Source organism: Battus philenor, unplaced genomic scaffold, assembly GCF_028537555.1.
Source record: "Battus philenor isolate CCGP_79_NKW_IND1 unplaced genomic scaffold, ilBatPhil1.0.hap1 SCAF_18, whole genome shotgun sequence".
In the NCBI taxonomy this organism is placed as follows: Eukaryota; Metazoa; Arthropoda; class Insecta; order Lepidoptera; family Papilionidae; genus Battus; species Battus philenor.
This window is the reverse complement of record NW_027181680.1, coordinates 7,635,711-7,648,261: the sequence shown is the minus strand read 5'-3', so window position 1 is coordinate 7,648,261 and position 12,551 is coordinate 7,635,711. Positions and strand designations below refer to the sequence as shown.

General features: G+C 35.9%; 4 protein-coding genes across 4 annotated transcripts; all 4 read left to right on the top strand.

The window, feature by feature from the left end:
- Nucleotides 1–2,346: 2,346 nt before the first annotated feature.
- Nucleotides 2,347–3,720, top strand: LOC137920140 (cuticle protein-like). Its single transcript, XM_068763380.1, has 2 exons — nt 2,347–2,358; nt 3,341–3,720. Exons 1-2 carry the CDS (start codon nt 2,347–2,349, stop codon nt 3,650–3,652), a joined length of 324 nt encoding a protein of 107 aa, XP_068619481.1. The 3' UTR covers nt 3,653–3,720.
- A 234-nt stretch (nt 3,721–3,954) lies between these two features.
- Nucleotides 3,955–4,891, top strand: LOC137920137 (larval cuticle protein A2B-like). The gene is made up of 2 exons (XM_068763376.1): nt 3,955–3,993; nt 4,321–4,891. Exons 1-2 carry the CDS (start codon nt 3,982–3,984, stop codon nt 4,885–4,887), a joined length of 579 nt encoding a protein of 192 aa, XP_068619477.1. The 5' UTR covers nt 3,955–3,981; the 3' UTR covers nt 4,888–4,891.
- Nucleotides 4,892–7,707: 2,816 nt separating this feature from the next.
- On the top strand, nt 7,708–9,748 carry LOC137920467 (larval cuticle protein A3A-like). Its single transcript, XM_068763835.1, has 2 exons — nt 7,708–7,719; nt 9,041–9,748. The coding sequence occupies exons 1-2, from the start codon at nt 7,708–7,710 to the stop codon at nt 9,746–9,748; spliced, it is 720 nt and encodes a 239-aa protein (XP_068619936.1).
- A 516-nt stretch (nt 9,749–10,264) lies between these two features.
- Nucleotides 10,265–12,051, top strand: LOC137920466 (outer dynein arm-docking complex subunit 4-like). The gene is given in 2 exon segments (XM_068763834.1): nt 10,265–11,984; nt 11,987–12,051. Coding segments are annotated over 2 exon segments (1,785 nt in total).
- Nucleotides 12,052–12,551: the final 500 nt, after the last annotated feature.

Genomic DNA, 12,551 nt, shown 5'->3' with positions numbered 1-12,551 from the left:
GTTACCACGTAGCCTTTTCCTACCACCAATGAGTGCTGACGAGTCGGTTCGGTCTGAGAGGACTGATTGATAAAGTGTTCGAACAAATAAGTCCTTGGTTACTTTATGATACTATTATGGCTTTGTACACTTTATAATACTTAGACTTTATTTAATATTGCTTATACCAAGGTAGTAATGGTTTTAAAAGATAAGAGATACAAGTATTTTCTTACTGTATATTACTGTGATCTAAATGCAGGGCGAAATAGTCATTTAAAACTCTTGGGCGTTAGAAAAGCAAGTAATTTTTTTTCTAGGTTGGTAGGACTATTTATAACATTTGCCAAAAGGTTTAATTGTCTCCGAGTTACACGTGTTTTTGACAAATGTTTAAATTATTAAACGTGTCAAGTCTCGTTAGGTGCTAAAACACAGACAATTTTTTTTAAAAAAGAGTAAAATCGATAGATGTCGTTCCGCAACCACCGTATTCGTCTGATTTGGCTTTGTGCGACTTCTGGCTATTCAGCAAAGTCAAAAGACTAATGCTAAGCTCTGGAAGGCTGTACCGGAAAAGGACGTCCGAAAGAAGAGTCTTGGTGAAGTCTTTACACTGCTTCAATGCATTCTATTATCACTCGTTTCTTAGCATTGTAATGTTGTCACTGCTTCTACGCAAACCCTCTCAAATAATATGCAGTGAACCACCACGTGCGTCTGATGCAGACTGGTGAAAGTCATTTTCGTTAACCAGTCGCGAACAGTAATATTAATATTGTATATCGTATATATTATATTAGTATTGTGTTAAGAAACCTTGAATAGTATAGATCATAGGTCTTTTTAATTATATTAAATAAGCATTAAAATGTAAGCATCTTTTAAATAAACAAAATTCAGATTTTTTTAATGCCTTACAAATTTCTTTGATATTGCACTGCACGTCAAAGCGTTTTGTTATTACTTTATCACACCGTTTTATCACAAGATATATGCCGTGGCCGTGTGGTGACACGCACTTGGTGCAGGCTGGTGGATGTCTTTTATATTTTGTTCTAAGAACATGCCGGTTGGCTCACTATTTTTCCTTCGCTATTAATGAGCAGTGATAATGAGAGGTAAGTCAAACTAATTGAGCTTCTTGGGAAATAAGCCCGCGAGCTACTCATGTCGCAGCCACCACCAGGCTATAGCTATCCCAAAGCCAAATACGAACAGACGAGGATCAATATTGTCTAACTTGGTTTAGTTATACAAACTAAAAACCATCCTCGAATAACGCTTACAAATAAACTTTAACAAATAACTCCGTAAAAAAGTTCTAACAAATGATATATAGTTTTAATTCTATTTTATTGCAGTAAAGTAATCCAACATTTTAATATGCACCAGAAATATAAGAATTTTCTATAAGATTATACGAAAAAAAAATTCCATTACTAAATAATATGTAATAAAGAATACTACTTAGTCTGGCGATAAATACTTTTATAATAAACAAAATATTACTTTTGAATTTGTAATAAGTCATTTTTTCTCGGAAGCTGGCGACAGCATGTCAAACCTTGTCGCGAATTTCAAAAGATGACTTAGAACTTGCAGCCTATAAGAGACTCAATGATGATTTCTTAATTGATAATTTAAAAATTAATCGGGTGGTAAAATCAAATCAATTATGTAAGCGGTATGCCATGGAAGATCACGGAAAAATTTTGTTTACGGATGAGAAAATTTTTACCATTCAGCCATATTTTAACAAACAAAATGACTGTATTTATGGCTAAATCTCTAACGAAACTTCTCAATTAGTGAACGGAGTACACCATGGGCATTATTCGACATCAGTGATAGTTTCTTAGGGTGTGAGCTATGAAAGAGTGACTGAGCTGTATTTTTGTGACAAAAAGTATCAAAATATCGGCACAAGTGTATCGAGATAGATTTTTTAGAAGGTATAACTACCTTAGCTTTAGCTTCTTAACAATATTGTACTAAATATATTGCAGCCTATGAAAACCACTTCGAATAAGCTTTATATATTTTAATAGTTTTATATGAATTGATCAAACTAATACACTGTAATATATGTTACGTTCAATATAAAAATAAATATTGTTATATTTAACGTACAAATTTTTTTAACAACGTATAAGGGAACACTAAGTATATATTACAATTATTTTTCGTCATTGCGACAATAAGCAATTTTAAGCACAGACAAATTAGTAAAAGCCTTAAATTTATTTCCAAGAACTTTAAGTTTTGGAGCGCTGGTCGACGTACGGTGTCACCTCGGGGTACACATGGCAGCGTATATAAACTCGGCGTAGTTAAACACAACGTTACATTCAGAAACAAGTAGCAATGGCTTTCAAAGTAAGTGCACTAAATTAATAAACCAATTAATTATTTTACTTATAATAGGAGATAAAAAAATGCCTCAAAGTTTTTTGCTTCTGAACTAACATCACTAGATAGACATAAATCCAAATAGATTATCTGTAATCCATTACCTAGACTTGTACAATATTTTGATTATCACTTTACCCACGTGCACCATCATCATCATTTCAGGCAGTGGTGTACCAAGAACTTTTGCCGCCCGGGGCGATCTCCAGTTTGCCGCCCTTTCTATTATAAGTCAATCAAATAGTGGTTTTTATAAAATAATACATTACCTAAATAAATTATTAAATTATTTAATCAATATTAATTAATACACAGAGTAAATTTACATACATACATATTTGTATGCACTCGTAAACATATTTATATAATACCTACTCTTCTAGCTTTAATACTAGAAAAATCGTGTATAATGCTCTCAAAATTTATATTATTTGTAATTTCTTGTTCTATTGACAAGATTTTGTAGTCTTAATTGACTCATTGCAGAACGAAGATAATTTTTAATCAACTTCAATTTTGAGAAGCTTCTTTCGCAACTAGCGACACTGATTGAAATTGTTAAAAAAATTCTTAACAAAATTACAATGTTGGGAACAGAATTTTCATTTATTATTCAAGAAAGAAAATAAATATGAAATGAATAAGTTGATTTTTACAACTATAAGTAAATATAAAAAATGCCGCCCCAAGATAAGTGCCGCCCGGTGCGGACCGCACCCACCGCCCCCCCCTAGGTACGCCACTGATTTCAGGTCTACACTGCTGGACATAGGCCTTTTCTATAGTTTTCCAATAGAACCGGATGGAAGCGTCTTGAATCCATCGTCTTTCAACGACATTAACTAGGTCGTCTATCCACCTTGACCACCTTAAAATTATTTATAGTACGTATACACCCAATAAAATTAATCAATAGTACTTTTTTTTAATAAACATTATACTATTTCAGTTCGTTGTCCTCGCATGCCTCGTGGCAGTTGCCACCGCCGGCCTTCTCCCGGTTGCACCTGTGTCATACTCCGCACCGGTCTACCATGCTGCTCCCGTGGCATACGCAGCTGCCCCCGTCGCCAAGCTCGCTTACGCAGCAGCGCCCATCGCCAAGCTCGCCGCTGAGGAATACGACGCTCACCCTCAGTACAGCTTCGCGTATGACATGCAGGACCCCGTCACTGGCGACTCTAAGACACAACACGAGTCCCGCGACGGCGATGTAGTACAAGGCTCTTATGCTGCGTCTCACTTTCATATTGCAGAGTAAATCGATGTCTAAATGACCTAAAGCCCCATTAAATTTACTTGTATTGCGTAACATGAAATCAATGCGTCTGTCTGCAAATGGTACATACATTATGTATACTTTCATTGTATTATATGACATAATATATATTGCTTTCTTCTTTCAAATATCGATACCACGACCTTGCTCTACTACTTTTTGCAATTGAACTAAAAAAGCCGTCCAACGGCCGCGACCGGAAAAGCAACGAGCTTCGTCATGCCTTCGGGTGCATTGTGTGAATATATAAGCGCCAGCTGTAAACATATGAATATCATTCTCATAATCAGTTCCAATAGAAACAAACAGCAATGGCTTTCAGAGTAAGTTATAAATTTACGATATATTTGTTAAACGCGATGCCGTGAATTTATTGAAACGGACCGTATTCTAATGAAGCTAATAAGAAATTTTTGTTGAAAAAAACTATTTTTTTATGTTTAAAATAAAAATGAAAATCCTTCTTTTTTTGCATCAGTCGATAGCTCTGTATTAAAATACGAAATACTATAAGACCGCTAATTACACTTCTTTATTGTCGTTTCTATATTATGTTTATAACGGGCACAAATAAATTAATAAAAAAGTAAATGAATGGGCTAACTTGTACCAGAAAGATTTTATTATTAATTATAATTATTAATTTACAGCTTGTGGTCCTTACATGCCTCGTGGCCGTTGCCAGCGCCGGCCTTCTCCCGGTTGCACCCGTGTCATACTCTGCACCGGTCTACCATTCTGCTCCCGTGGCATACGCAGCTGCCCCCGTCGCCAAGCTCGCCTACGCAGCAGCGCCCGTCGCCAAGCTCGCCGCTGAAGAATACGACGCTCACCCTCAGTACAGCTTCGCATATGACGTGCAGGACCCCGTCACTGGCGACTCTAAGACACAACACGAGTCCCGCGACGGCGATGTAGTACAAGGCTCCTACTCCGTAGTTGACCCCGACGGCACCAAGCGCACCGTTGACTACACCGCCGACCCGCACAACGGATTCAACGCCGTCGTCAAGAACGAGCCCGCCGCCGTGAAGGTCGCAGCCTTCGCCAAGGTCGCTGCCCCGGTCGCTCACCACGCCGCCCCCGTCGTCCACGCCGCACCTGTGGCCTACCACGCTGCACCCGTCGCCTACCACGCCGCGCCAGTCTCCTACCACGCCGCGCCCGTAGTGCACTCTGCTCCAGTAGCTTACTCCGCACCCATCTACCACCACTGAACACATGAGCTAATTGTAAATAGAATGTGTATTTATTGCAGTATATAATAAACAAATTTCTTATTATGTTTGTAATATTTAATTAAGTTGTCTTTCAATATAGTAGCTTGTTTATGAGAAAATGCTAGAAGAAGACAAAGAAAAAAACAAAAAAGATATCGAACAAAATGCCACCCATATATTATGGTAAAATATAAATAATCTTTGGAAAAATGTTTCTAGTTTGCATACAAAATACGGAAGAATTTTTTCTTTAACTTATTATTTGTAAATGATAAACCTGTTCAACATCATTTAGATAAATTTAGGTTATCTAATGTTTTTTTATGAATGTCACGTTCGTTTATACATTTAACATTATTCGACAGAGACGTTTTAATTCTTATTTAGTTCGATTGACGATAATTTTTATGATTACTCTATGCTAGGCTCTTTATTTTAATTTCCATTTTCACCTATTAATTATTTACAGCCTATCTATTAGGTTTGTGCCTATTTAATTAGATAATATAACGTAAAACTACTTCGACTAATGTTGTCAGAAAGAAAAATTAATAGCACAGATATAACTTTTGGTTCTTCTGGTATAATGGTTGCCTTTCAGCAAAATGCACCTTCACAAGACATTGACCTTAAGCCCTGTTGTATTCCTTGTAACATATTGACTCATAACTAGTCCACGCGTTGTTGCTATAAATAATTTTTGAACGGACTATTGAAAACCAATAAATATTATACAAATTTTGTGAAAATAATGTTATGGAGTTACATAGTCGATGTATATACGGCAGACAGTTTTATGCATTAATTCATTAAGAAATTTAAAAAATAGTAATTTCAATAAGATTATCTCTAGAAACAAAGATTCTAAAGATATTTACACCTCTAAATATGTAATAGAATCAGGCGTTACCTCGCGGTAGTCCATCCTAATTAAGAAATGAACTAATATATAGCTACTATATATTTTAACACCTCTCAAGGCTATGAAGGTATGTATGGAGGGATATACCATAAATGCCTCGCTTGCAGACAAGTTGGCGATTGCAGTATGGTATTGTGATATACAGAGTGTGCTGTAATGTCTCTTAATTATCATATAATAAATTTAAAAGGTTTATCATACAAAAACATGTAAATAATCCTATGACTATAATAGGATTTTTTACAAGCGAAAGATTTTATAGGATATTAAAGGTCGGGAATGAATTTCTTTTCTACTGTATTAAGGATATTATAATTGACCACAAAACACAAGTTTGGTGTGAACTCTTCTCAGATCTGTGCACGTTGCGAATCTTCGTGGCTTTAAGTTTAAGGGTGCCAATACAGGGGTGCCCACTCAAATTCTAGTTTCTATTAAATCAAGCTCTTCTGGCATTTTCTCATGACGTACACAGGTCGTAAAATGATCCTACGTGTGAAATAAAATGAATAAAACATTGTGTTTTTTTTTTCGAAAGCAATCTAAAATGTCAAATAAAGTTATCAGTGATTTATCATATTATTTCTTCATAATTTAATATTGTGAAGTAGTTCGTGTCAAGTTTTATTTTTTATATTAGGAACTAACTTACAAAGTATTTTTTTTTCACGTAACAAATGAATTGATTATAAATTATTATTTAAATAGCTTGCACAATACATCTTAAGAATCTCATGCAAATGCAATCACGAAAAGAATTTAAAGACTTTCATACGCCCTCAAAAGAAATCTTGACATTTGTTATATCGAGCGAGACCTTTATGCAAATGCAATTCGTACGCCATTAAACTTGGACTTAAGTAAGTGGGTCAGGTATTTCGTGCCCAAAGTTTTTTAACGCCTTTATATATAATATATTAAGTAATATATTTAAGTAGTACATGCATGTATATATACTTATATGTATGTATATATTTATTAGTTATATTAATAAATTTATTTATTTGCTCTATATCATAAAGCTACTGGACACAAAAGAAACCAGATGAAATGAAGTTAAAAATTAAGTGATGAATGTAATCATGTTACATAGTATTATGAACACTTCGTGTTATGTACATCTCAGCTCTACACATAGGCCTCACAGACCACTCCCGTAACACCATTTATTTCCTCGAGTCTGCAAATGATTTTTTAACCAAAGATCAAATACAACTTTTGAATAAATTTCTATAACAACATTTGTGCCTTATTAACAATCTATATACAAAATTACTTATCTTTTTTCAAGTAAATTACTTGTACTTTAAAAGCTTTTAATTTATTCTCTTAAAAGCAGTCTACAAAATGATAAGTATAAACCGTAGTCGAGCCTCTCCAAGGCCAAGGGCCTTACGAGATTGACAGCACAATGTTTTAATTATGATAATTTTATAAACGTGTAAGAAAATTACATTCTTACATTGTTTTTAATGAAAGTAAAAGTTTACGAAGTCCTATAGTATTTGTTAAATAATAAGCACATTAAAAAAATAAATTTTCGTAACTTTTGTCACACGTCCACGCGCTCAATAGTTCTAAAAAAAGTGAATCTACTTTCAAGGAAAATGTACTTTGTATGTAAAAGTCAGCGGGCTCCGCTGATAGCTCGTATCGCACGCCAATCTGCTTCAATTTCATAACAGTTGGCCTAAAGTCAAGAACGCGTTTGAATTTTCCGCCATTGACAAATTACTGCTCATTTCCAATTGCGTGCACATTCATAGTGATGCACCTGAATAATACTAAGCGAGAACTTGGTACTGTGTCACAACCCGAGGCTGGTATATATACCCTGGCGGGCCGGACAGGAGCATAGTCACATTCGGCTTCTTCAAACAACCATCTTCAGAACAATGGCATTTAAGGTAATAGATCTTTTTCCTAAATCATCACTTTCTTTTACAATAATTTATTTATCAAAGTCGAAGAGCTCAAGTAGCATCTTCTTAAAAATAATTTGTCCAATTTGCCTCGAATAGAAATGCTCCCTTACAGAATACAACAGTGAAGCTCCGTTACCATACAGAAATACGATACATGAGAAATACGATACATAATAAATTTGAAGTTACGAAGCAATAAATCCAATTCATTTTTACTTAATGAAACATCGTTTCATATGAGATGCATAGATAATTTCAAGGGACCCATTTTATTATTTGTAACTAAATTATCGATTTTAAATCATAAAACGTTTATTACCATTGATACACTTTTTATATAATTGTTATGTCATTTAAAAAGTGCTTCATAACTGTCATATAATAATTTAGCAAATTTAAAATTAACAAATTAGATAAACCATATTTCTGTAATGTTAACCAACCCAACAACAAACGTTTGAGTGAATTCTCAAAAGTTTATTTTTATCGTTATTAATTTAGAAAACGACCACACCTTGCTGGTTAACAAAATACATTTTTATTAATAGTTATTCAATAATTTTTTTAGTTGCATTAATAATTTATAATGTTGCAGTAAAATTTGATATATAGATATACACAGGCCTATAAAAGTTTATTCCGTGAGATCTAAACAAGCTGTGTTCCTTAAAGTTCAAAATCCATTTTTTTGTCATTACTTTTTTGTATCATAAATGCAATACATTTTTATTTAAATTACAAAGTGTAAACGATCACCTAGTAAAAATATTCACGACAGTCGTTCTAACAATGCAATGTCACGACAACGACGGCCCAGTTGTCGTCTAAGCTCATTCAGATGCAGGAGACATCACCGGTGTGTCCTTGACAAGCTCGGTCCTCAGCTTGTTTGTAATTTCTCCGCGCACGTGTTGCGTAATTGTACTAATCTTGCCCTCTCCAACTGTGTCACTGTTTCAAGTACAATTACATACACGAGTGTTAATTTCAAGCAACTATAGAGACCATGTTTTAATTTTGAACCATTTAGTATCTACATAAACTTGTTACGATAATTTTTGTTGTTTAATATAAATTAATAATGAAAACAACTGTAAAAAACGTGTTATTTTTGTTGATTTGCTTCAAAGTGTATTTGTGAGATCCCCTGCTATGTGGACCAACAAAATAGCTAAGGCCGCAAGAAATCAGTGGATAGGTTAAACGGGCAAAGCAAGAATGGTCAGAAGGGCAATCTCTGGAGAGAACTTTGCCTTGTCGTAGGCGTGTATCGGGTGATATTGATGAAGTATTTATATTGCAGTTCATCGTCTTTTCCTGCTTCGTGGCTTTGGCCCGTGCCAGCGCGCCTGCGGTCGCAGCTCCCTTGGCTGCTGCCCCAGTGGTCGCCTCTGCACCCGTCGTCGCTGCTCCCGCTTTGGCAAGACTGGAGGAATTTGATCCAGCTCCTCAATACCGATTTGGATATGATGTATCTGATGCAATCACCGGTGACCAGAAGAGCCAGACCGAGGAACGTTTCGGTGACTTAGTCCAAGGCTCGTACTCTCTCGTTGACCCCGATGGCACCCGACGCACCGTAGACTACACGGCAGATTCCGTCAATGGATTCAATGCAGTTGTGCGTAAAGAACCGCTGGTTGCGGCAGTGCCCGCTGTAGTTGCCGAGCCTGCAGTAGTACCTGCTCGCATCGCCGCTGCCCCTGTCGCTGCTGCCCCAGTAGTTGCAGCAAGATATGCTGCGGCACCGATTGCTGCTGCCCCAGTAGTCCCAGCAAGATACGCTGCTGCACCCATCGCGTCCGCCCCAGTAGTAGCAGCAAGATACGCCGCTGCTCCTATGGCACCGGTAGCAGCTCCTCTAAGCTATGCTGCATACACCGCCCCCGTAGCTAAAGTAGCCGCCTATACTTCCGCATTTCCAGTCGCTTACTCCGCCCCGATCGCGAGAGTAAGTGCGCCACTCTACTCACCTGTGCCCAGGCTAGCTGCGCCTGTTGTTGCTGTTTAAGACTTAACTAACGACAAACTGATTTTTTGCTAAAATGGACATTAAATTTTTTAATTGACTAATATTTTTTTGTTATTTTTCAATTCATTTTATTCCCTTTTCAATATCCTTTAAATTACACCAATCATATTAACAAAACTCTAACGAAGATGAGCAAATGTTTTATATCTTTCTAAACAAAATTTTTTCTACATTAACAATACTTACATTTGTACATGATTAAAATAGCTGTTCAGGCAATTTTTTAAAAAATAATTATATGTCTTTATGTAATATATATGAAATTTTTTGTTAATATGAACGTTTAACTTTTAACGAAATTCTTAGTAATCTAAATTTATCATTTACAAATATCTCTACGTGTATGGTTTTCCCTTGATTTTGGACTTCTTAGATATTTTAGATACAAAAATAGCTCTATGCCTTTCAATCAAAATGTCATAAAAACAGCTTTTGACTTAACACAAAGATTTATAATTTTTTTTATAAATTTACACATATTTTATATTTTTTATAATGGAAGAGGAAAAAAAGCAATTGTTCGGAGCGTTAACCGTATATCGGGAAAGGGGGGCATATTTGCGGAGATTGGAACAATTTGAAAAGGCAAAAGATTCTTACGATAAGGCATTAGAAAGTAATCCTGAAGATGTGCGGACGCTCCTTGGACGCAGCCAAGTCTGCTCTGATGCTGTGCAACCAATTCGTGCCTATTCGGACGCTCAACTTGCCTTAAAGCTACTACCTACCAATATGATAGCTCTTAACATGCAAGCTCGAGCAATGTACACCATGTCTGATTTTGAAAGATCGCTAGTTATAAATTATCGCGGAGCTCGAATACGTCAACAACCAGGTTATTTTAAGGAAGGTATTAGTCAGGGCGTAGAAACAATACAAGATTGCATTGGTCTGAATGCTGGAAGTGTTATGCTTGACTTTTTACCTATCATCAAACGATCTGAAGTCGCTCTTTCTGACGAACATGAACCACAGGTACAATTACATGTTTCTCGTATTCCTCGTCCTAAAAAGATACGTAAATTAACTCAGGCGGAGGCACGAAAACGTGCTACGTTGGCACGTGTTTTAGCAATGAAATATCTAGGACCTATGGCGTATGACAAATTTTTTCTCCAAGAACTTAAAGATGACGCAAGACTCCAATCAGCAAATTCAAAAGGCAGTGTGGAACTAAAAAACATAGTAGATAGCGCATTACAATCTCTAATTGATAGACAAGAAATGTTGCGTGTGCAAAGACCTTATTATACCGTTAAGTTAGCTGAAAAAGCTGAATCAAAATATCAAAATAAATACAAGGAAGTCAATCTCAATAAAGAGCGTGAGATAGGCGCCCGTGACGTAGAGCGAATACTTAAGTTAATCGACAAAAGTCTAAGGAAGAAACGTGTAATGGATGTAATATCATATGCAGAACGTCTGCAAATATTCCTCGATACTAAAACTCCTCGTACGCTACCAGACAAAGATATATATATAGATCGATTGTATAGAGCCGTAGGGGAAGGTTACTTATCCCAACATCGCATTTCTTATCGACTAAGCGAACGAAGTAATAGACGCCGTATAGCTTTCTTAATGGGCCTGCACGTCGGGCGTCCAACTTCTTTTGATTCTGTGTTGGGTAATTATCCTTATAAATTCATTGATATTCAAAAAGCAACAAGCAAGGTATTAGCCAGTTTAGAAATGTGTGAAAACTCTACCATGCGATGTTGGTTAATGTACGAAATGGCTCGATTACTTTCAACGCAGAAAAATTATCCGCTCGCCAAATATTATGCTAAACAGTGTCAGCGTGAGGCTCAAAAAATTTCTAGCTCGACATGGTGGCTTAATGGATTATTCGCTTTGATGACTTGTGATATGCAACAAGGTAATGCTAATGAAGTTCGAATTCAGGTTGAAGAAGCTTTAGAGTATTCTAAAAAAATACAAGATCCTGAACAAGTGCAGGCCTTCCTCAAAAAATGTGCAGAGATGATGGCAGATGTAGCTACCGGTGATGATCGTAAAGCTGTGCAACAGCGGGAAAGACAAATTTTAGGTGTCATGAGTGACTCCTTGCGAATAAACACTGAAGTATTATTCAAGCGAATGTCTACTGTTCCACCTGGTAGAAGGTTCTCCGTTATTCCTATACAACAAGAGGCAACGGGTGAGCCATCAGTACGTAGTAAACTACGTCAAAAAGGTCTCACCGTTATACCAGGCCAGAAAAGTCTTTAGTTCCCCCGCCGAAATCAGATACCCTCGGTTTCCAAATTTTTGACCTTTGATTATTGTACATAAAAAAACATTTTTTAGAATTTTTGATTTTCTAATGCAATAAAACTTTTAATTTTGCACAATTAGCTTTATATTTTTATTAAAATTCTGTTCATCACAATAGTTTGTTCTATTAGAAATAGGATATGATTTCTATAATGTAGAACAAGAAATAATAAATGACATGTCTTTACAGGCAGGTCTTTTTCACCGCCTGTTATTAGTTCACACGCATGCATTATTGTTTTTCAATTTTCAGCGCCATGTAATCGGTAAATCGCTAAGTTAGTAGCTTAAAATTTTAAAATCAAATCAGGCTATTAAAATACATAAGGGCGCCTCCGTGTTTATGCACTCATTCTTAAACCCCATTTTAATTTTTTGTCGTCTTAACATAACCACAACATTGTATAAAAATAGCCTGTATATTTTAAAAAATATGGAAGTATCAAATTAATTTTGAAAATATCTTTATTATCTGAGGGCATTTACACAAACTTTTTAATTGCCA